The sequence below is a fragment of the Salminus brasiliensis genome, chromosome 1 (assembly GCF_030463535.1).
Source record: "Salminus brasiliensis chromosome 1, fSalBra1.hap2, whole genome shotgun sequence".
NCBI classification, from domain to species: domain Eukaryota; kingdom Metazoa; phylum Chordata; class Actinopteri; order Characiformes; family Bryconidae; genus Salminus; species Salminus brasiliensis.
The window spans coordinates 78678191-78704292 of NC_132878.1; the positions used below are offsets into that span (position 1 = coordinate 78678191).

Here is a 26102-nt window from a genome sequence, read left to right on the forward strand (position 1 = left end):
ATTTCAGGGATAGTTTTATATAAGTTTTATGTAAGTTTTATAAGTTTAGTATAGTATGGTCTGTTTTCATATCTGTCCTTACCACTGCCGACTGGGAACAATGCCCATTAAGGGCATCTTGAGGACACCAGATTTTTGCCCAGTCGTCCTTGCAAAAGGCTTCTAGTTCTGTGGGATTCTTGACCTATTATGGATGCACTGCTATGACTGAGGACTGTGAAGGCCAACCTTCACCATGCACCTCCTGAAGTAGTCCATTGTTGATTTGGAGGTGTGTTCAGGATCGTTATTTTGCCGTACAAGTCATTCTCTTTTCATCTTTAGCTTTTTTTTTTTTTTTTTTTTTACAGATGGTGTGATGTTAGCCTCCAGATTTGGAGTCAAGAAGCTGTTTTCAATTCTGCATGTCTGCATTTCATTTTTCTCTCAGCAGCCCACAGGACATGCTTAGTCTTCAGCTTGTTTAGATGTCGCTTTGAAAACACTGAATATTTTGTGGTGAGGATGCAGGAAAGTTTTCCTCTAATGACTCCATGGAGATCATATTTGTGCAGTGGAACAGTGCACCACCATGCCAGACTCTGCTAAATTTCTGTGAATGTTTTTTGAATGAATATGAATATTGACTGTTAGGACAAACCAATTAAAGTAAAGTCAAATGTATTGGGGAGCCCAAATCTCGTGGGGTGCCCAACCCTTTGCGTGATGCATGTAAAATTGTACAAAACATATTAAATACACTTTTCTTGATTAACATGCTGCATAGAATATTTCATCTTTATCTTTAAGACCTCATCATTATCTCGATGATCAGAGCAAATTTTACTATAAGCATTTACTGTGCATTGTAACAAATGTTTTGACTATGGGTGCCCAAACGTTTGCAGGCCACTGTATTTGACCTTGTTGGGTAAAGGTCTTGACTAAAGTTTCACTGTGAATAAACTACTGTTTGTTATGACAAGGTGATGATAATCTTTGGAAACCTACAGATCACAAGCATTTAGTATGTTTTATGTTTTGCATTATTTATTTAGCTGGTTTTCCAGTGCAGCAAAGATTATATCATTGTAATATATTATATTATTTTCAATATAAACATATGCAGTGATATTTTACTGTCTGTCTGTTTATGGTCCCAGTTTTAGTATCCTATCAAATTCCCATTGAGAAGGACTCCCCCACTCAATAGGACTCATTTTTCTGGGTAAGTCATTTCAGCCTGAATACACAACAACTTCCCTGTGACTCCCTGTGATATGCTTCCCTGTGACTCCCTTAAGCATGCATATGTTAAGATCACTTAACAATTTCAGGCAGCACCATTTGACAAGCTTAAATACTTTAAGAGCTTGTATGAAGTTTCTTAATTATTAGTTATGACGTTCCACAGTAACCAAGATCATGTTATGCCAATCATAGACTTGAATAAGCTAGTAACTGTAACTGCAGTGTGTTTAATATGTGACTTTATCGGACTTGAACACAGTTTTTTTGATCTTGCTGGGTAATACCTTTAAAGCTAGCATCTCTATGGCAAAACCAGACCCGGGGGGGCATGATGGGTTGTGATTAGATTAAAGAGAGTTTGTGCAGCAGCTGGTCCAGCTGCTTTCAAGCCTCTGGAACCAGGATGTGGCGTTTCCTGGACAGACTCCGGCCCCACGAAGGAGGTAAGTATGGCTGTCTATAGCTGGCCCACACCCACCCCTCCTCACCGGACTCCAGGTATGTGCCCCAGTCCAGCATCCTGGGAGGCTTGAGAGCGGCGCTTGCGTCACATGCCTCTCGGCTCTTTCATTCATTCTCGACAGCTTTGATTGCGCCTGTTTGAACTCAGTCAGATTTGGATTTAGGCAGCTTTAAGATTTACGACGAGACAGTTGTTCTGAGGGCAGGCTGATAAAAGGTTATGGTTAAAGCTGTGGATAATGGAAGAAAGATTTGGGGTGGTGTTTTGTAGGTTTGCCTGAAAAAGGTCAACCCACAAAGCCACAGTGTGTGAGGAATAATTTGGGGTTAGAAGTAGTGTTTCCCAGCAGGCTGACCGAGACAGAAAGAGATAGAGGGATCTTGGGAACGTGAAGTTTCAAATCGAGGCGCCTCACACTTGCTGTGAATGACTAAAGAATAGATAGAGCGTGGAGATGTGCTTGACTGCCATAACTACTGGTATTGCAAGTGGGCCAATCAGACTAGGCCCTCTAATGTCCTTATTAGACCCTTTGTATTATTACGCGATATTCACCCAAGGCTCACGGGAAAAAACAGAAGCTTACTTCAACAATTCGTTTACATTAGAGATTCAACCCACTTTGGGACCTGATTCTAGTTTCATCAGTGAAGTACCATCTAGTTTAGTATCTGATTCTCTCTGGTTTGTGGCTCCTCTGAATTTCCCAATGTTTTACTTACATCCCATCTAAACTAAAAACTACTGGCTACAGTACCTTTCAAGGGACGTCACTCTTAATTAATTTAATTCCCAGTCAAAATAGTCATTAGGTACTAGTTATTTATTTTTTAGTGCCAGGAAAAAAGCAGAAAGCATGAATTTAACATGCAAATTAAACACATTCAATGATTTTGAGGTCTGGACTCCAGACACCAGCAGCATCTGTGTTTGATTTGCCAAAGTATATTTTTTCAGTACCAGCTTTTTACAGCTCCTCAGTGAGTCGTCTCCTCACAGTGTTAAAGTGCTGTTTATCTGATGGGGGCAGTATTGGTGGTTGACCAGTTTTTGCACTGTTGTTTGGAGTCCCATTTCTCATGTATTTTTAAATCACATTGAATGTCTAAGTGTCTCATATTTAGGAAGTTTGATGGTAGGTTAGTAGTGAACAGGGAAAATACTGTACAACAAGACACCTGAGTATGTGTATGTGTGTGGATGGTTGGGTTGAGTCCAAATAGCATTTTCATTTCTATTTATGGACTGAAGAAAGTGACTTCTGTGGTACTGATTATTTATTTGAATAAATGTTTGTATGTAACTGAACTGTTCAGCATACGTAAACACCCAGGCACGCTCTCAGCATTTCCTATGAAATTACATTCAACCAAAGATATGCGTGGTGTGCCTCAGGGTGGACTGTATATAACTCTGCAGTTTGTGTTCCAGATTCTCTACTGAAACTACTACAACCGGTGAGGGATGTGCAGCCAACAGATCCCTTTCCCATGCTTCCAGTCTACATCTTAGAAAGTGTGCAAATAAGTAGGATATTGGTATGTTTTTCTGTGAGACTGTCAAATTTGCTCATAAATGAAATTCAGATTTATCCAAATATTTTATTATATATATATATTTTTATTATATATATAATAAATGAATGAATGATCCTTGATGATGTCCACTTCTTACATGCATCTTAGCACCTCTATAACGTCTAAAACTCTGCACAAATGTTGACTGACAGGATTTATCATGAACATGTTTTAATATAAGCAGCCAAATGTTGAGGCAAAGAAGAAACAGGGGTGCATCTTTAACCTTATCATGTTGTCTGTATTGTCAGAAATGTCATATAAACTCCTGTTAAAGCTTCTGGGAACTAATCAAGGCCCATCAGAGCCCCCCAGTGTAAATGTAGAAATATTTCAGTCTGTCATGGACACAGTGGCGTTGTCTACAATTTGAATCTTTGGGGAAGAAACATATTTTTCCAGGAACTCCATTGCTGTCTATGACCATATTTATCTCTGTGGTATCCATCAACACAAGTAAAAACCAAAGGGCTGCCAAAGTAAATGAAACAGAAGGTTGTGGGTCTGCACAGGCTAGAAAATTGTAGTTCAGTTCAGCCTTTCCACAAACTGCAGTGTCTCACCTTCGGAAATGGCTACTGAACCTGTGTGATGTGGTCAGATGAGACAAATGTGAATGTTTCAGTCACACACACTATTATCACATTTGGCAAAAAAGGGACCGTTAACAATGTACGGCATCTGTTACCCTGTGAAATATGGTGGTGGATCATGCTTTGATGCTGCTCTGCTTCTAGTGGTCAAGGGGCTGAATATCTATAATTTAATTAGTTCCAATAAACACCAGGAGATTTTGGCCCAGTATCTGCCCACTCCTGCCAGAATGCTGAAACTTGGCTGTAGGTGGACTTTTCAGCAAGGCAGTGACCCCAAACACATGTCACAATCCACACAGAAATGGGTGCAGTGGCACAAATTCAGTTCTGCAGTGACCCTCAAGTCTCCCAATTTAAAACCAATTGAAACACTATGCTATGTACTAAAGAGGATATATTGAGAAATGTCATAGACTTTCAAGGAAGTGGAAATATTTTGCATGGGGGAGTGATCCAAGATCCCTCAATAAGCATTCTTCAGGCATTACAGAATGTGGCTCAGTGCCCTTATTGTGTCAGGAGGGGCTACATCAAATATTAATACTGGTGGTGCCAGTAATTTTTAAACTAATGTTTAAAAAAATTGTTACTAAATAACTTTTTTTGTTCAACATCACAGTGTAAAAATATAAATATGTAGTGAACTCATTTGTTTACAAAACAAATGTGGTTCATTTAAATGGGAAATAAAAAGAAATAACCTTTTCAGTGCTTATGCACATATATTTGCATATCTAATCCAACTGTGTATTAAGACAACACTGTCCACTTTGTGTGGGCTACCTAGATCTGGAAACTGAGCATTTAACACACCAGTCAGATTTAGCTCAGCTTTCAACATCACACGCTGTCTCATTAGAGTTATAGTCTACCGCCTGAGTAGCTCCACCTACTGCTTTAGCAAAAGCAGAGTTACAAAAGTCAGCTGCGGGTTAAAACTGTCTAGTCATGAAGTGTGTTTTTGAAAATGTACAGCGGATACCAAAGCATGAGATAATGAGATATGAACTCAAGGTGAAGTAAATGTTAGCCAGTTTGTAAAAACAAGAAGTACTAGAACACGTAAAGTCAAAAGGAGTAATGAAAAGCTTTGAGCAGTGCGTGAGCAGTGGCTCTTCATCATTTAAAGGGACGGGCACACAACCTGGTCGTTCTGAGTAGGCCTGTTTAGACAGGACGAAACGAGTACTGTTGGTGCTTGATCCTTGTAGTATTTTGGATAAAGCATGGCTCAGACATTATATTAAGACCCTAGAAACTGTGAAAACTTCTAGAAAAAGGGTGTTGACTTGAAAAATACTGATTATCTTTGGATGATAGTGTAAACACATGGATTGCTGTTTAATGAAGCCTTTCATTATCCTAATAGAGTAGCACACACTGACATTTTAAGGTAACATATGCTCTCAGTGTGAGGCTGGACCACATGAAATGTTTTTTTAAGCAAGCATTTCATTTGCATTGCTGTTGTTTTCTTTTCTGAACAGTGAGAGGGGTTGTGTTATTTGCCTGTGGACATCACAGTGAATATCACTTAACCATGACGTTCAGTTTCCGTAGCTTCACTGTCCAGTCCGTTAATGCTGGGGTTTTTGGCAGTGAGAGGTCACCACAAGATGGCAGTGTGGAGCAATGTTGGTTCACAAGCTAGACAGGACTGAATCAGAGGATGAATGAGAGGACAATGCAAATTCCAGTGTTTTTATGATCGTAATTTTGCACAGGCCTAGACAATGACAACACCCACAAATGCAACAAAGTTAGTCCCAGTTTTTTTTTCATTTATTGGTTTGGAATTAATACAAACAAATACAAAACCAACAATCCCCCTTTTGAAGGGCACATCAGTGTGTGTTTGAGTGTGTGTGTTTGAAATACAGTATATCCTGCTCAGTCCTCCTACTGTCTTTTTAATGTCTGCAAATGACCCTTGGTGTCTTTGCTGCTTCATAATGCTTCGATTTGGATGAAGAAACAACAACGAAAAAGCCTGAGTGTGTTTGGTAGAGGTATGCAATGGATGGCTTCATATCTCCATATTCAGCCACTAAAGTCAAGAGACTACATGGACAGACGGGGTGGGTTCTTGTATGATGGGGTGACGGGGGTCCATTAGATACTCTCAGCCAGCACATTAGGAATGCATGTGTTTATAAAGTGAAGCTAAAAAAACAGTAATGTAAGACATCTTTTAAAGGGTAAGAGTTTCTTTTCTTCAAGTACAGTATCTTCGGAGAGGGACGGACTTATGTACATGTAGGTCGTTGCACACAGTGACACAGCACTCCTGGCTTCTACAGTAAGAAGAGAGTGGCTCAACCTGACTACCCCAGATTAACTGTAATAGTACACTCTGACCCAGAACAGGAATAAGAAGGTATATCCTAGACCAACTACCAGCCTAGTAGTCTCAGACATCTGCAGACTTTTGTTAGAGGGTCTGGTTCTTTTGGCAACTAAGAACCACCTACTTTGACTGGAACAGGCCTTGACAAACCTGCAAAATGACCTGTTATTTCCCAGTGTGTTGGATTAGCATTATGTCGGAGGGCGTATGGATATATCCTGCCCTGAAGGGCATTTTTTTAGTCACAATGTTTAGTACAAACATCTGGTTGCTACTGCTGACTAAAAGTTATTTTTTTACATGTTTTTAAATAGTTGAGACCAACTTGATGTACGATAGATCAGTTAACCCAGTTACATGTGGGTGGAGCATCTGAGGTTGAGACTACTAGACTAGATACCAAGGGCTATGCAGGACAATCTAGGGATGCACAATACATTGTTGTTAAAATACTGGCCTTTTCATCACTGATATTGCAGAAGGCTGCGAGATGCAAATTAGCCTTCCAACCATTCATAACATTTCTTTCTTGTGCACACTGAGAATTTTGTCCAATTACAGTTTCAGACAAGCCATTCATGAAATGCAGCAAAAGCTGATTGTTTTGGTCAAAATAATTCAACCCTGATTTTTAACCCTGTCACATCATTGGCGTATGACATCACAATATGTAGCAGTACAATGGCAATTGCTAATATTTAGCCCATATTGTGTATCCCTAGTGCATACTGAATACCGGCAGACATATCTGTTTCATTGTGATCTGGGAATAGTTGGTATAAAGCTATACAATGGCCCTTATTCATCAGAATGGTGTAAAAATAAAGATGTGATGGCTTACTCATTAACATATGCAAATTACACACCTCATGTACATATCATCACTGTCACACAAAACCTCGCACCTCCAAAATGCCAACTTTACAGGAGCAGGAACAGCAGGTCTTAACTTTCAGTAAAAGTCAATGTAAACATTTAATTTTGAGTCATTTTGGAGTAAAACTTCCAGTCATCATGAAGAGATGCAAGGTTTTTCGTGATGGTGTTGATATATAGTTTACAAAAACCATGGCTTGTTTCTTGGAGATGCTTTGATAGTGAGTCAATATAAATAATAGCATTTTATAAGCCAATGGCTGTCTTCATAGGTAGAGTTTGGAGATGATCAGTGAGTGCCCCTGCTAGCCAAAGCTTAAACAGTTTTATAGCCTTCAATCAACTGAAAATAATATGTTACACTAATAAATCAAACACAAAGCTAAACTAAAGCAAAAACAAGTGCAAAAATATTTGTAATGTTTGTTTGCATATTAGTGCGCATATACGTACACTAAGTACAACCACTTACATTAGAATTTTCATTTTTTAAAAATGTCCTAATGACTTATGGACAAAAGTACAATATGGAAAAAGAATTGGGACACCTGCCCGCTCATTGTTTTTCTTCCAAAACCAAGGGTATTAAAAAGAGTTTATACTGTCTTTACAGTTCTACTAGATTTTGTAGCATTGCTATGAGGATGTGTTTTCATTCAGCCACAAGAGTGTCAGTCTAAAGGGACTAGTTAAGCTATATGTGTGCATTTGCACATCTGTACCAGCAATGAGTGCAACTTAAAGTAGCCGAATGCATTCATTAGAAGGGGTGTCCGCAAACATTTGGACATAATGTATATTGATAACAATATTAAAAATATTTAAGCACTGTTAAAGTTATTAAACCTAGTAAATTAAAACCGTTCTACCCAGATGCCAGTTTGTAATTTTGCAGTTTTGATGAATAAGAGCCATTAGGAGCTAAATGAGATTCTACAGTAAATGTAGGGAGCAGGGTAGATGTGTGTACACTACATTCAGAGTGCTGTGCTGGGGACAGTGCAAGCTTAAGGGAGAGGCTGTATGTCGGTGCTGCGGCAGCACAAGTCTGGTTTGATCAGCTCTCCAGACTGAAGTGTCCAGTGAGAGCGCTCATCCAGATGTGCAGCAGGCGTGCATAGCTCCAGCAGTGTTGTGAGAGAGGAGAAAGGAGCAGCTGTTGGCCGCTGGCCAGAGGAGTCGTGCGGGGAGCCTGGGCCCCTGGGGCCGCACAGCACCATGATGCTCCGCCATAAACGTCAGGGTTCCTCACCCTGACGAAGCAGAAAATCAGGCTCTCCGACAGGCACTGCCCGAGACAGACAGCTGCCACATCAAGTGTGCACAGCCATATGAAAACTGCACGCAGGTTCTGTAAAGCATCTGTTTTGCCGTTTGTCTCCTCTGCCCCCTTCCCTTCCTCCTCTTTTAACGCAGATGTTTACTACACAGAGACCTCAGTAGACGTCAGTCTGCTCGGATGATGTACCTTTCACCCCATTTCCTTATAAAATGTTTGGCATGCTGAAAGACCCTGCTTTTTAGTTAAGAAATCAAATAAAATATGCTAGAAACAGCTCTGTGGTCTACCAGAAGTTGACTGAGCTGACTTAGCCGTCTTAGGTTACATTAGTGTGAGTAGGAGATAGGGTAGGCTCCATTTTACTTTAGAATTGACACGAGTAGCCTCAGGACTGAGGGGTATCTGAAAAATAAATAGATTTAATCTGCCAGATGCTCCTCTCTTAACCTCTCTCGCTCTTTGTCTTTCCCCTCCCTGCTCTTTTTTACTTTCTCCTCCTCTTTATCCCTCTCTTCTCCCTCCTCTTTGCTCTAATACACGTAGGCCAAGGACAAAAAAAACAAGCCTTTCTGACTCATACATATTGATGAGGAGCACAGCCTGTGACAGGGTGCTTTTCAGCATTTTCAGAGGGAACCAAAATCCCCAAAAAAGGACTTCAGGAGGAAAGCCTTTGTAGATTATTTGCGGTCGCAATGTATCCAAACCTAATTGCCCAACTGTGCCTCTATAAGGTACTGATTAAAAGCTCAGGGGGAACATACATTCTCAGTATAACCAGACTGGTGACCTGCAATATGGGAGTTACCATGGAAGCAATGCACTGCACCTCAACCTGTCAACACTTACAAGCATCTGTTTCTCTCTCGCTGTTCCACCTTTTTTTTCTCTTACAAGCCTTCCCTTTGGAAAAGATCAACTATTACAGCCTCTGAGACAGAATGTGTTGGGGAGGGCTGAGAGGACTGACATCAGCATCAACAGAAAGAATAAAGAAGGGTCCGCGATGAAATCTTGATGCCTTTTGACATCCATTCAGGCATGTGCCTTCCTATTAACCGCAAAATAACCAGAGACCATTATACAGTCTCACCCAGACAGATAATCATTAATGATGTTATATGGCTAATAGAAGACATGGCTGTTCAAAGAGATGACTATGGCTGCTTTGATTTAGCTATAAGTATTCCACAACCACCTCTAAATATGAGTGGCAGGGACACTATAATGATACCTTGGTTATTTGCCTTGTCTCACAGTAATGTTGCAGTGGTTCGTATATCTATGTGTGTCTCTGCCGTATTAAGGCAAGGCCTTGTTACAGCATTCAACTACTACTCTACAACTGCCAGCCAGAGAAGCGACTCTGTAATTATCTGCAGCTGGCCAAGAATCTGGCATGCTGAGCAACAGCTTTCTCTCTACACCATGAAGGATGGAAGTTGTGCAGCATAGCCTTCACAGGGCTTTCACCATGACAACCCAGTCTTGCTTTAATGGCAAGGCCTATCTAGCACTTTTTACCATGACAACAAAGCCTAGTTTCAACAGGAGGGCTCACACTCTTTCTGAGAGAGTAGAGCCCATATTACACTGCAAAGACACCAGCGAGCTTACTTTGTCGCTTACCCGGGTGTGACTCCTGTCTAGGCCCACACTGACCCACACTAGATGGGCACCGTGAGGCCATTCCCTGCCATTCCCCCCTGGGTGCTTTGGTCAGAGTTCACCTGGTTGACTTTTACCTTTCGTCATTTGCTCAGACGGTGGTAATTTGATCGACCACACGTGTACTGTCCGCCATCTCCACGCACTCGATCTCCTCCTGGTTCTCGGTTACATTCTTCCTCTCCCTCCTCTTCTTCTTGGAGGGTGGTAAGAAGGTCAGGAGGACAGGCAGGATGGCCAGGCAGTGGAAGGCAGTGATGAGGGCTGTGAGGAAGAGGCACCTGAACAGCGTGCGGGTGAGGTTGGAGGGTACGGCCGCAAGGGGCAGCAGCGCGGCACCGTAGCACATGTAACTCTGCAGGGCAGGGACCCCGTGGCGCTCCAGGGACACCTTCACCCAGCGTGTACGCGTGGACTCCCGTCCCAAGGCGAACGCAGACACCAGAGGGGCGCTAGAATCCACAGCATAGTTCACTCCATAGATCAGGCATAGCACTGACACGCAGTCCAGCTCTACCTGCCACAAAGTCATGAAGCCCACAACCCCAAACTCCACAGAGGCCACCGTCACAGTCAGCCAGGCGTTTACCAGTGGGTCTGCTGCAAGGAAGGTGGAGAAGAAGAGCAAGAAGAGAGCAGCAATGCAGGAGTTCTTCAGTGGTGCACCCACAGAAGACGCGTATCGGTCCATGTACACGAAAGAGGGGTTGAAAATGATGAACTTTACTCGCGATGTCAGCGAGAGCTTCCGCAGTGTGTCCAGCAAGATGGACATCTCTTCTCGTTTGTTCTCTGTTGTCTTGGCCACTAGGAACATACGAGAAGCTACCACGTCAAACTCCCCATCAGCTCGCTTGGCAAAGATGATGTCGTCAGAGAAGTGCAGAAAGCGAGGTTGACGGAGGAAGCCGGAACGCAGATATTCAGTGAAGTTGCTGCGTGACAGGCTGGTGCTGATGTTCAGCCCGTGCAGGTAGTTCAGGTAGCTCTCAAACCAGGAGATGCGTTCAAATCCCTTGGTGTACTCCAGCAGATCCTCCTGCACACTGGTGTTCCAGTATTCAATGGATTCATAGATATAGAAGCCAATGACAGGGCTGTAACTGCTGAAGTAGCGCTGCTGTGCTCGAGTGTAGGCAATGGTGCTGGTCTCTGTGGCCACAACGTTACTGAGATCTGAACCCTCGCTCACCTGCAAGTAGCCCATCAATGCAAAGGAGACATAGACCAGATAAAAGAGCACCACAAAGGGCTTGACGTAGGTATTGGTGATCCAGTCACAGTAGTAGCGCTTCATGAAGGCCACCAGCAGATGTGTCTCGTAGGCGCGCAAATCACCGGGCTCTGCGGCCTCCTCGTTGTAATGCGTGTACATGAGGAAACGGTACCAGGCCGGCTTCTGCTGCAGTAACTCGGGCTTGGGCACACGCCTACAGAAGAGGCTGTGGCGGTAATTGTTCTCCAGGTAGCCGGCAAAGACTAGATTGGAGCCGTAGAAGGTGAGGATGTAGAGGTAGTTGAAAAGGACTGAGATGCAGGCGTTGCGGCAGAAGAGGCGCACTGCCTCAATGTTGGTGAATGGGCTGGCTCCGATGCCAAAGGTGACCAGGTGTAGAGCCGTGCTGGCTGTGAAGGGCAGCATGCAGTCCGAGAACACGGCTGCCACCCGCTCCTTGACGTGCTGGTCTTCGCGTGTCCTCCGCCATGATGACAGCATCTCAAACGTGCCAAATAAGCCGTGACCTGAGAGAGAGAGAGAGAGAGAGAGAGAGAGAGAAAGGGAGCAAGGGAGACAGAGAGAGCAGAGAGATGTATTTTCAGTGCCTTTTAAATCCTGAACAGGACGCATGTACCGGAATAGTTCAACCACAGTCATTGGTTCGGGCAGCTGCCTCTTTCACCTGACAGAAAGACCTGCTGGGAAAGGGTTAGCGTAAATAATTGAATAAAAAGGTGACAAGACGGCGGCTCTGCAGTAGAATCTCAGTGATAAATGGATGTAAGAGGAGCTCGTTTTGTTCTTCCCTCTCCGCAGACCCCCTTTTGCACTGCCTGCTGTAATATTTATTGATGTGTGACACTGCAAAGCATGCGTCACGTTGAACTGATTCCGCCCTAACTTTGTTTCTCCACCTCAGATCGTCCTATAGTAATGCTTCAAACCTTCATACACACCAGTCCCACAGCAAATACGTCACTGCAGAAACAAAAACAAAGATGCCGGTATTGCTAGAGAGTGGAACGATGGGCTGAGGCTGCTCTCATTCATCATTATTATTATTTCATATACAGATGATTCCGCAGATCTTGCTTGACTCTGTCTCCAAGCCTACAGCAGTGCTCAAGTGAGCGTCTCAGGCACACAAGCCAGCCACTCATTCATGCAAAATTGATCTGATGAGAGAAGAGGGGTCCATAGACGCTAGGCTGGGTAAGAGCTTTGCGTTGTTGCCCAGGGACTCTGCAGTAGCCCGAACTGGGTCAGCCTACTTTTAGAGGCTGCCACAAGTGATGTTGCGTCCCTCAATCGCATCTCAGGGATAAATCATGGAAAAGGATGCGCAGATACAGCGCAGAGCCCACGTGGTGAGAAGTTTTGTCACACATTTGAGCGCATTGGTCTCACTTCAAGTTTTCGTCTGCTGGTCCCTTGTGTTCTAAAAATTCCTGCTCTTCCTTCTCTTCCTGTACGTCTTTCTCTTTTTCTCTCTTTCTTTTCCCTCTTTCTTGCTTGGTTTGGGTGCACAGTCGGAGCAGATGGCTCTCACCTCCAGGGTTGCCACGGCACCAGTGACTCATCGGCCATGACGGAGGTTCCCTCAGCCCTGTCGCCACCACTCTGAACCTCTCTGCCTCTACGCTGACCCAGGAACGGCGCCCTGCACATAGCAATAAGCGCTACATCTCGCATGCACTGACCTCAGGGCACTGCCCACTGGGCACAGCCATCTGATTGCACTCCAGAGACAGCAGATTCTGAGCCAGGCTACACTTCAAGCCCGAGGTAAGGAGGAGATCAATGCTAAAAGGGTGCACAGGACCAAACAAATGACTACAGATGCAGAAAAATCACATGGAGAAACGAGGACGGGACGATGAGGGTGCAGCAGTACGTGGAAAGACAAAAAGATAAAAAGAAGAGAAAGGATTTCAACTGAGCTGGTACTCCATTCTCCACTCTGCTCCTGGACTTTTTCTATTTTCTCACAATACTTAAGCACATACATTCTTTCTTTCCCCTTCTTTCCATCACTCTCCCTTCTTCTGTCATATTTCTTTCATGAATACACACACTTTTTTGGCTTCTCTGTCATACATTATTTCAGCATCCATCTTTTTAAACATTAAATAAACTGCTGGTAAAAAAAACATAATTTAAACAATAAAGTAAGCATGATAGGTTTGGCCCTAATGGAATTTACTGGCTTTAAATATTCAGTGGTGTTTTCAAAAACAAGTAACATTCGATAAACTATTTATTTTGCAAAATGTAAAAAAAAATCTATAAATATTAAATTGTACATGTGTTCACCGTAAGTGAAATTAGGTAATACATGTATCTGACATTAAACCCTACATCACATGCTTTGCCATCAGCAGCTAGAGTCTGGGAGAGCACAACTGGCCACACAGATGACGCTCTCTCCCCTCCTCACCCTTAAGCGATATTGGCTGGCACAGGTGTCTGTTAGCTGGTGCGGCAGAATTCGGGACACGTTGCTTTCCTCCTAGCGTGTCGACTACCCGGCAATGCTGCAATGCTGGGGGCAGTTTGAAAAGAGGTGGTGACTGACTGTACATGTATCGGAGGAGACATGTGTCAAGTCCTTACCTTCCTAGTGTCAGGATCGGTGCTAGTGTTAGGGTGAGCTATAAATGTATGGGTTAATTGTCAGTAACAGATTAAGAGAGAAAGGGAAAGATTCAACATACAAATTTATATAAAAGACCTACATCACTATATACGTTAACATTTCTCCAAAGTATTATTTATAGTTATCATTAGCATAAAAATGGTAAATCAATGCTTAATGGTGCTTAATGAGCTAGTGTTGCAATTGAACACATCCATATGCTGGCTGAGGGCATCCAGAAGAAATCAGGAATCAAGCGTGGTTGGTGTTACATCCGAGCAACTTCTTTTAAGTACTGGAGCACCTCAGGGGTGTGTCCTATCGCCAGTCTTGTTTACCATCTTTTTTAATGAGACGCAAATTCAAGACACCTCTTTTTGTCTTCATGAGTATGCAGATGATATGGCCCTCATAAAGAGGCTGCACACTTCAATCAGATTGATAAATGAATTAGTTGGTGTTCAGATAAGTGTTCTTATTATAAACAGCAGTAAAAATAAAGAGATAGTAATCAGTGGTGATAATGTCCCAATTTGCATAAACAAAAAGACTGGTAGTCTGTATTTGGGCATCCTACTTGAGAGCAGATTGAGGTTTACAGCCAACTCAGTGTCTTTAAAAAGGCCATGCAATGCATAAAAATGAACAGTTTCTCTGTGAGCAGAAATAGTTTAGAGCTGGTCTATAGGAGTTAGGTTGAGGGTGTTTGGACATATAAAATACAGTGCATACGGTATCCTTGAGGCTAAGGATGAGGCCAAGTTGTTGAGGACTGTGATTAGATCTGGAAAAAAATGACATGTAAACCACAAAAAAAGGTACTTACTCCAATACCTGGTGGATCTGAAGCTGGTGTGTGTTATGGGTGTGTTTTCATGTGCTGTGTTTGTCTTTGTATGTACACCTTTTCTGCTGTTTATTTATTATATAGGGCAATTTGGTAAAGCCTATTCTATTCTATTGTGTTTTTCTCTTCTATTCTCACAAGATATTAACTTTCTTCAAAATGAGAAATTCTTGTTACTTTTTACAGTATTTGTGTTTACATACATCTGTTCTAATGCAATCTGCAGTAAAACACCCTTAACTCTGAAACAGTTCAAATAATGTGCTGAGGTGTATGAAGGGTAGCATGTTTAAACATTTTGCAGGGTGTTTTGATCATTTTAAACAACTGGATTTGCTTCAAAATCCACATATGGATGTGCTGGAACCTGAAAACTGAGGCACTCAATTGATTGTCCATTCTGACTGGCTTTCTCAACAGTCCTAAGTCCTAAACAGTTCCTAAAACAGTACAGCATAGTATAGTACAAAAACAATCCAAAATCTTGAGTAAGACCAAACATTTTAAAATTTACATCTACACGATATAAATATAAACACAGCAACAATTACTACATTAAGTCCAAATGCAGTCCAATATTTTGCTCAAACTCAAAAAATAACTGTAAAAAACAAAAAATAATGGAAATAACTTAAATGTAAATAACTGTAAATGTAAATAACTTTTTGTTGTTGATATCATTATTTTTCTCAGCAATTAAGGCTAAAAAGACACTTCAGTTTTTTTTATTTATGTGAGAAAACACGTTTGGTCAGTCACAGAAACGCCAAGTGTTTTTCTCGACAGTCACCATTTTGCAACTTTTTTAAAGGCTAATGAAAAAAATAAATGTCATTGACCAACCAATTGTTGTGAAGAGTTGTAAATTAATTTTTGAAAATGAATTTGATGACAAAAAACATTACTGGTGATTTACAAAACCCAGAAACAAAATGTCCAGGCTACTATTGGTTTAATTAGAGTACATGTAAAGCGCAAATGGTGTGTGACATATGACATTTCATGTGTATTTTCAGTCAAATGGATTTCTGAAACTGAACAGTGTTCCCTTTGTTAGATCATGCTTGTTACAAACTGAGTTTGCAATTGTGCAATACGCCGTCGGAACAATCAGAACTATTGATTATATATAAGACAAATTCAATATTCAATATATTTACACTTATCTTATTTATCTTGCAGTCATTGGCAATAAAAACTGTATTTTGTGGAATGGGGGAGGGATGGGCGTGTTCAGCCTTTAGGTAACAATACATGGCAATGGTAGAGTTTTTATAGCCCATAATCATATCTATTGTTAGGTAATAATTGTAAATGTTGTTGCATACAGCTCATTACATATCTCTATCTTTTATTTATAGGAATTATTATTTGGTCTATAGATATTTTATGTGTTTTCAGTATTATCCATAGTGACTGAAGACCTTTCCACTTTGTCCTGGGGTATTTTGATTTCTATCTCTTGGTTTTGACATTATATTACAGATACAGAGTTACTGATCCAATTAACTTATAACTTACAACTTATAATTGTTTATTTTCCTCCTGGATTTATGATATTTTTTTGTCTAGAACTAAAAATGAGCCAGTGTTCCTCAAATCTGTTTGGGATCTAGGGTTAAATAATAATGAAGCTGCAGAACACTAAACAGAGTGGTGAATACCAACGAAATCTTGGGTTTTAAAATGACCTGGCTTCAGGCCAAACAAACCTAAAGCATCCTATACGTTCACTGCCACTGCTCACCACAAGTGAGAGCGACTTCTCTCATCCTACACATGAGGAACCAGTGTGGTGTCTCCCTAGATAACAGAGAGTGCTTCCTCCATGTAAATGTGATATTAATCCCAGCAATTATGACCCATAGTATCTCCTGTGTCGATCACTCCATCATTGTTGGAAGACTATTGTACAAGCACATTTGAAGGCTGATGTCTCCGTAATGGAATTAGCTTTTACGACGAGAGGCTGGTGGAGCATGGAGATAAGGGCCATTGTGCTGCCCTAAGTCTGTAATGCTGTAATTACCATGCTCCATATTTCTATTTTAACCGCACCACAGAACGTAGGGTCTGTCTGAACTCGAGAGACGGAACAAGGCCGCAGTGGGACAGTGTCTGTGGCACAGAACGGGGAGGGCAGTCATTGACCTGAGTGCATGACTCCTGCTATTCTATTTGGAGAAGGTTGAGAACATCAGCTGTCACAATATATCCTAAACTGCAACAAAGAATCTGTGTGTTTTCAGGCAGAGGTTTATCTCTGTTATACGCAATGCTGCCACCGAGCAACACAATGGCCAAAGGCCAAGGGCTACACTGAAGAAGCTATTAGATGCTTGGATTTCACTTTTTTTACAGGCATACAACCACACATACATACCCTCACCCTCCCTGTAGCCTTGTCAGTCTTACCGAGACGAAGAGGCAATAGTAATTGTATGGAGTGGCTCAGGGGGCCATTCTGAATCAAGCTACTCCTCCTGAGTGCACTCTGTACTCACACAGCTATTTACTCCACCTACCCATCTCTCCCTCACTCTCTTTCTCCATCCCCTCTCTTGACATTCCCCTCTCCCCCTCTAGCTCTTTTCCCCTTCCATCTTGCTCCAGTCTGTTATTTTCACCCAGTGCTCCAGTCAACAGAACCCCCTCCTACACATGGCAGTAATTACCATGTGTGAAAGAGAGACATGGAATAATAGAAAGCGCTAGAGAACGAGACGGAGACGAGGGCGATCCGTCATAATATGCCGATTATTCGTGTGTTTTGTATCTGTTTCTCTATGTGCGGGATTAGTCAGAGAGCATCTGTCAGTTCGGAAATGTGTTTTTGAATGGCGAAAGGATAAAGTACAAAGAAGACGTCAATCTGGAATCCCTTAGAGAGGTTACTGTTGCGCTCCGTCACTTCTTTGATCTTTGGTTATTAATTTTTAATGAAGAGTTTACAAAAGCATGTCCGCAAGCGGCAATGGCTGGTCAATAGGTGCGCTAGCTTGCCCCTCTGCTTATTCTGCCTGTGATTTATTGTTACTGCTTCAGGAAATGAGCCACAGAAATGGGTGGACGTCAGAAAAATGGATGAGTGATGAGAATGTGAAACTGAACACCGATAACATGAAAATCAAGGGCGTTCTTGTAATCGTGCTGACGTCTAAGGCCAGAAATATACCCCACGCAAACGCTTCGAGCTTTGTAAAAAGGATTTTACGCATCAGTGCGTTTGAAGATGTGTCACGTGAAAGTTCAGACCTCAACACAAGTGCTGGTTCTATTCTGAGAGTGGCAGTAAAGAATCCTACAGTGCCCATACAGTGCCCATGACCTTACAATACATTGACTAGGCATTTGTCTTTAACATTTGCGTACCTGCATAGAATATTTTTCTGGCCTAAAGCCGTAAAAACAGAACTGCTTACCCAGCATAACGAAGGGAATGCCGAGATATGTGGAGTTGTACTTTCCACCCGCAAGGTTGAATATCCCGGCAGAGGTGAGGGTAGCCAGGCTGACGGTGACCAGTGCCAGGAGGCCCAACCAGGGCTTGGTGCGGACACAGTCCCTCATGGAGCAGCAGAGCACGGCCAGCGAGAGGCACACAGCCAAGCTGAAGAGCAGCGGCCGCTCCGACACGCGGCTGGTCCTCTGGAAGTCCCTCTGCAACGAGGACGAGGTGAAGGGGTACAGGCCCAGCTCTGGATGCGCCTTCCCAAAGTGCTCCAGCTCCTTGCAGAACAGGAGCTCCCAGCTGGCAGCCACCACCTCGTTCAGTGGACTCGCCGCTTGTAGGTAGTAGGTGAGCTGGAGGGCACGGGCGGTGCGCACGCCTTCCCGTCCGCTGCCGACAGGAGTCACCCCGCCCAGCTGGTGCCCGATGTAGGCCTCTCGGCCGTCCTTGAGCCTGGTGATGGGGTAGCGCAGCGGGAGGATGGTTCGGTTGGAGGCCCTAGCTGAGCGCATCTCTTCCAGGGCCCGCAGGATGTCGTCCACTATGCAGTTCTTGCTGTCGTCCAGCAGGCAGAGGTGAGCGAAGGTGTAGTTGAAGCCCAGCATAGGGACCTGAATGTGGGTGATGGTGCTGTGAAGCTGGTTGGGGGAAAGATAAGGAGAAGCAGTCACACAGAACGTCACGTAAGCTTAAGCTGACTGTTTACCTTTTCAGCCATGACAAATTTACACATTTCTCACATTTCACCTTTTTGAAATTGACTGTGAAATTGAATAAAGTGCGTCTGATTGATCTTGCACACCATACCCAAAAGAAGGAAGCAGCACATGCCATCATTTGCTAAGAAAGTGAATAACTTTAAAGCATGCCCTTACTTCCCCAAATTCCATTACCGGGGCACAGTCACACAATATTACTGCTCTCAGGCCAACCCAAGTGTGATAGATGTGTTAACAACTACTGCATGTCATCATGTTAAACACTGCAAAGAGCCCATCTTGCCCAGCCGTCCACAAAGGCAATTAAAAAGACAGCTATTCAGCTGACGAAGAAATTGGAGGCACTGAGGCTCTAAGAGTATATGATTATATCAAGTTCTAAAAGCATTCGGAGGCAACTGTTGAGACCTGCAGGGTAGCGGTTGCCAGGCAACAGGGAAGCATGGTACAAGGAGTGGGCAGCCACTTTCACTTCCTGTTTAAATCCCCTCTATGATGCACATAAAATAGGACCCACAGATAAACAAGCTAATACTTCAGACAACTACTACATGCTGCAGGGATCAATTGAGACCTTTAAGAGGTTTGTGCACAGATATTTGCCATGTTTTAAAGGCAAACCATATGTTCTTTTTAAAGGGAAACTCCATCAATTTTGTTTACAGTTTTGCATAATTCAGTCCCTGAGATGTAAACCAAGTCATTCACAGCTGGTATGATGTGACATGGTATATAGTAGAGAAACATGCTGACTCAGATGTCTTTACACTGGTAGTGATAGTGGGGTGTCCACAACAACAAATACAGCCGTTTTATTTACTGTCCGCTTTCTAAAGTGTCCAGTGAACCTATGTATATGTTCTGAGCTTTATATGCAATGTCAATAATTGAATACATTTGGTAAATCTGAAACAAGTGTTTTCTTTGGGACAATTTTGTCTAACAAGTACCTCCATGTGCCTTTCTGCTATTTGGAAAGTTGGCAGAAAAAGGCTCATTCCATATCTATCATAACCCTTTTGTTTAATAGCCTTTAAAAGGCGCTAAACTAGACGTCTATCACCAGAACTATGAGCGATTCTGCTTCTCTAGAGTCATTTCACATAAAATTACCCTGAGTTAGTTTGTTTACATCTTAACGATCCAATTATGCAGGAATTTTAAAAAATCAAGGGAATTCCCCGGCACAAAAACCCATCTATTTTTAAAGAAGAATGCAGCCTCTATCTTCATCATGGCCTTTAAAATAACTAGCTACCTTTTTTTAGACCATATTTATGAGCAACGCCCCCCCCACCCTCATGTGTCTCTGGGATTAGAGCTTATACCTCCTTTATCTTCTCTGGCACAATATGGGAAGGAGACGGCAGGACAAACAAATCCTTTATCTGAGGTCAGTATCTCCACGCCGTGTGTGGGAGCGATTAGATGGGCTCGGATCACCGGAGGTTGCCACAGTGAGTCATTTCCACTAGTGTTTTTATGGCTCTCTGAAGAACGAGAGAAATGTCAGACGCTCACCAATTGGACCTTTAATTGCTTCGCCTTGCTAATTAGGCCCCCATTGGAGGCTAAAGCGTGACATCTGCATGCTCACAGTCAGAACCACTGACCTGGTCGGGCGCTGCTAGCTAGCCGCCTGCTCTTTACACAAGGCAAAGCAGAGGGCACGGGGACTGATTTGACCGGTGAGCTTGAACGTATCAAACCAGTGTTTCTCGACCATCAATTCAACTTTATTGTCATTATTCTAATAAAGAGTTGGAAAGAAAGGCGCTAACACTGTTAGGCTAGGTCTCCGGTGAAGAACAGATAGGACATGATACAATAGTGTGAGGTCTATAGACAAAACATGAGAAAGACAATGACAAAACTAACACATATGTGCAATTTAGGTGCACAAAAATCCATCAAACCACAACTGGACAGGATGGATAGGATGGACGGATGAAATGTGAGCCAGTGCCACAATACTAAAGGTTGTGGGAAGACTAGGCCTGTCATATTGCAGAAAGAATATAAACAGGGCTCCAGTCATATGAATATTAAGAGGTAATAATACTTATATAATATTATATAGTATTATACTAGGAATAATATTCCTAGTAATACTGACCAGGATTTGGATACTAAACATTTCACATACCTGAAGGTGCAGTGGCTTAGCATTGCCTGGAGGTCTGACAGGAACAGCTTTAGTCTGAGTTCAACGTGTATAAATAAATAGCACAGTATTCTGTAAAGGCTAGAGTAAATAAGATGCCTAATGGGTTTTTCAAAAGTGAATATGATCTTAACAACCGTCTTGCAGTCATGAAAAACATTTGGCCTCCTGAACAGGTGCTTAGGATGTTTTACTGTCAGAGGAACCATGGCAACATAGCTATTATACCATGATAGAACTGTGAGCTTCTGGACAAGTGGTAAATTGCCTGAGATCCATCACCAGCAGGCCATAGGTTCAAATATTTCACTCTTGAATAGGCTATACCTTCAGGTTTGTAATAAATGACCATTTAGGTGCTGTCTTTAGTGCAGTACATACTGCATTTTATTATATTGAGCAAGTCTACCTGAAAAAGAACTGCCTTGCACTAAAGACTGGATGAATTGTAAGCGCTTAGGTGGGCATCAGTTGCAGGTAGAATTTCTGGGTGTTAGACTGTAATCATTTTTAATACTGACTATATAGCATAAAGCATAAAGAAATTCATATATGAAGCCCAACAAATTGGTTCTTCTACCTGAAATTTGAGAACATGAAGGCTCCCAAGTGGCGCAGCTGTCTAAGCGCTGGCTCTAACATTAGAATTTGGCAAGTTCTGAAGCGCAGCCACCTGTGCACAAATGGCCTTGTTCTTTCTCTCTGGGTAGGATAGCCCTCCCTCTCCCTTCCTCTCTCAGCTCAATGCTAGCTAGTGTGAGCATCTGTTAGCTGAGGTAGCAGAACTGGCAGTTAGCACTTTTCTACATGATGTCCCATGATGTTGCTTTAGCGACAGTTTGGAAAGATATGGTGGCGCTTCAAGTGACATGAAGGAAGCACCATGCTAATCCTCACCCTTCCAGCACTGGTAGCATTATGCAATAGGAGGAGTGTTAGCTAGTGGGTGGGTGAAATAGAATTTAATAAACTGGAAAGAAAATTGTTATTATAATATTTATAAATGTTATATTATTATATAACATTATTATAAAATATTATATTGTTAACCCCTCTAACCAGACAATGTGACTAGAAGCATCAATGTATTAACCTGAGGCACATTTTTAGACACTCCTTAATTTGTACTGTATCCATAATGTATCAATTATTGCTAAATTTTGTGAATTGTTAGTGTTGGTGTCCACATTTTTGTGGTTTTCCTTGCCTAGCACACCTGCTTCAAGTCACAAACACTAATAAACAAAAAATGAGTCCTTAGGTGTGGGATAGGAAACCCCCTTTTGTTAAATTAAAGCTAAGCTCTCTATTCTGGTCACCTCTGCTGTACGCTGGTAAGAAAAATGACACTGTACAGCCATATTTTTTGTTAACAAGGTACAAATGTCCCCTCAACATGGTCCTTGAGGTCCACTTGTGTTCATTACATTCATTTTCTCAGGGGAAAGGTGCGACAGGTTATATGAAGTCAGTGCAATTGGAAAAAAACAAGTGCACTGACATGGTACAGTTGTGTTCCCTGACTTACAGTACTGAAGACATACCCCCGGGGGAGGTCGGGTAGAACAATTCTAAGGGTCAGTGACTGTCTGTGACTGACAGGAGCTCAAAAAATGTGTTAATGGAGGTTTATGGCAGATTAGATCCCTGGCAGTGCCCCTGCATGAGCGTACCACCACATTAACAGTTTGGGACCTTTCGTTTCTGAGAGGAATGGGTCGTGAAACATGCATACACACATGCACACACTTCACATTTCAGTCTGGTCTGGTTAAGCAACATCTTTTCTATAAACTGTTGTAAACAATGAGGTATCTGGGCCCGAGCTCACAAACCAAAGCTCCAAACCCTGTTCTGATATCAGTTTTCCTACTTTCTTTTCTTTCCCCCGGATGATGAAGATGAAGGAAACCTGGCCCAGAAGCAGCACTCCCACCACAGAGAGTCTTTGACCTGCTTTCCCAAAAACATCACAGCATCAGTGGTGGACGCGGTCTCATTTCGAGCACCCTCTTTAATGGTTTCCTAGTCAAAAATTAATACAGTGATGTTTTGGAGGGTTTGGCCCCAGGCCAGCATCAGAAAGCCTGCATGAACAATCTATGAGCTGGGAGATTCTGCTCATCCTACTACATTAATAATACACTGCTTTTTTATATGGAGAGTTGTTAAGACAGTACTTGAACTCCACCTCTTAAACTTGAAGCATTAGGTTGCAAATGATGCCTTGACTCAGCTGTGGAAGATCTGGCAACAAACCAGCATTATGCTTTATGTGGGCTTTATTTTTTTCCCCCCAGTCGAGCCTGAAAAAAGCTGCTGGGACTAATCGAGGGAGAGTGTGAAGATGATGCATGTGTTGATGAGAGCTGCAACAAAATCTGTGTCACTGTCTGGATCCATCTGGGTTGATGGCAATCCATCTCATCCATGCCTAGGCTAGCCTTCAAAGGCTTGCAAATATAGCCTGGCTCACCAGTCAACACATTGGTGTTGCCAGTGGCAGCTTGGCGAAACACACGCTTCTCTCGGTCTACAAGAACTTTGCCTGCCTACCTTCAGCACCAGATCAACGTGGTGTGCCTCGAGCACGCTTCCCTTGCGCGAGGTCACGATGACCCGGCCGTATCTGCCCGGCGTCTGCAGGTCCGAGTACAGCGTGTGCTTGGAGCGGTTGACCGGGAAGAGGCTGTCCACCAGGTTGCCCTCGATCTTGGCCAGGCTGTGCTTAGGGGCCAACAGGTACTCCACGTTCTCCTCGATGCGGTACCTGCTGAAGCTCGCGCCGAGCAGGATGGAGAGCAGCACAGGCGCCGAGGCGAAGAACACCGGGTGGTTGGCGACGAAGTGGCCCAGCTTGTGGAACGACGTCTTGAGGCCCTCGTGCAGCACCTGCCGCAACATCCTAGAAGGCGGGCAGGGCGCGAGAGCGCGCAGCAAACGAGCGGGAAGCAAGCCTCTCCCACCGCGTGCACACCAGCATCAGTCTTCCGGAGCATCAACGCTGTGCTGCTGCTGTTGCTTTTGCTTTTGCTGCTGCTGCTGCTGCTGCTGGCGGTGGTGTTGCTGCTGCATCGCCCCCCAAGACCTGGGCAGGCTGGGCTGGGTTTGTTTGCACTGATTAAAAAAAAAAACGCAACTCAGTGAGAGTTTGGTTCATGCATGTCCAGTACGAGCACGTGAGTTGTTCGGTGCACCTACACGCGCGTCTAAAAGGGCGTTATGACAGGCTTGACGAACGCAAGAGGAGTCGTAAATCTTCCAGCGGTCAGATGCATCGCTGCGCGCGCTGCTGAGGTGAAGCCAGCCTGGCGTAATACACCCCTACGCATGATGTACACCCAGAGAAACAGCACCGCTCGTGCAGCTCGACTAAATGCTGACATGCTGCACCGGACCGCGAGCCCCACAGCACCTCCAGAGCATGACTGCACGCAGACACTACCAGTGCAATCTTTGCGATTACACGTCACGCTCGCAAGACTCGCGATTATCTGCGTCGAAGATGTCATCAGCGCGCCCGGTCATCGCATAGCATGCAGCACTTATTTCCGCTCGCGCGACTTTCGCAGCGGAGTGTGGAGAAAGCCAGCCGGGAAGCCGAGGGACAAAAAGTTGCTCTTAGCAGTTCTCGGTCCACGCGGGCTTCTTTACTCTTGCTCGCGGTCCTTCTTTCTGCACGCACAACACAAGTGCGAGCAGTTTTATACGCACGAGCACAGAGCAGGGTGTTCTATTCCATCTGCAGCAACCGTGTGTCAGGCGCGTGCTGTGTTGCCATATGCAGCGATGTCCGGACCGGGCGCTGTCAGAGCAGGAGTGCGTGCCTCCACCTGCGGCCGGGGCTGCCGCTCGCGCTCCGGCTTCGAGCACGTGCCGCTCCGCCACTTGTGGGCATCTCCGGGTGTGCGGTCCCTCCCGCGCGCTCGCGGCGACGTTGATGCAGGAGGGATGGGACACGCTCACTGCTCGCGAGCGTCTCTACAAACGTAAGAGATTGCGGCACTTAATTGGAACTTGCTTTATAGAGCCGGTCTCTCTCTCTCTCTCTCTCTCTCTCTCTCTCTCACACACACACACACACACATATAAACGGAATGTGTTGGGTGGTAGTGTTGATAGCGCGTGCGTCTCTCTCTCTCTCTCTCTCTCGCTCTCTCATTCTCTCCATTGGAGTGTATGCTTACATATACACATACATAAATAATGCATATTTAAAAACCAGTTGTATTACTTTTATTATTGGATATATTAATCAATTAATTTTACAATAATTTACAAAAGAAACACATTTATCATATATCAGCTTGGTTTTCTTTGTTATATATTTAATACAGTACATAAAAATGCAGCTTATTGCAGCTGTTATTTAGATGGCTGCTATTGTTTTTCAGGCCTGTTGGTTGGTCTTTGAAATGCACATGAAAGGGAAATCAGAGTTGTATGGTGCTGTTATATCGGTTAGATTCAAAAGCCAGAACCAGTCACTTCCTTGTTGAGTAGGCGCATGCGCATGCGTTGGAGCCTTACAGGTAGCCTATATACCGACCAGTCCTTGTGTGTACTATAGAATTTATTCCTGCCAGTGCCACTGGAAATAATCATTAAAAGATGTGCAAACCGTGGCCATGAAGGGACACACATGGTCAACATCAGGACTCAGTATTTACGAGCATAAAGTGTATCAAGAAACTGCTCCCCCACCTTTGCACCACGTCCACCAGCCTGGACCATTGACACAAGGCAGGTTGGGTCCATGGCTTCAAGCTATTGGCACCAAATCGGACCCTACCATCTGTGTACCTCAGCAGGCTGTGTGTTTCCAGTCTTCTACTGTCCAGTTTTGGTGAGCCAGTTTCTGTGCTCAGAATTCTGCATTCTGATAGTCTACTACTACTGTCTGTAGATGAGCTGGACCAGTCTAAAGCAACCAAACAACCATGTACACTACCAATACTATCTACCAGTATGGAAAACTACATTCAGAGTTCAGTGGAAGACAGAGATTGTGGATATGCTGGTCTTTTA

At 43.5% G+C, this 26102-nt stretch overlaps 1 protein-coding gene across 1 annotated transcript; it reads right to left on the reverse strand.

Moving 5' to 3' along the window:
* Positions 1-7843: 7843 nt before the first annotated feature.
* ptchd1 (patched domain containing 1) lies at positions 7844-25112 on the reverse strand. The gene is made up of 3 exons (XM_072690097.1): positions 23631-25112; positions 18163-18829; positions 7844-11782 (listed from the first exon to the last, which is right to left on the reverse strand). The coding sequence occupies exons 1-3, from the start codon at positions 23976-23978 to the stop codon at positions 10131-10133; spliced, it is 2667 nt and encodes an 888-aa protein (XP_072546198.1). The 5' UTR covers positions 23979-25112; the 3' UTR covers positions 7844-10130.
* Positions 25113-26102: the final 990 nt, after the last annotated feature.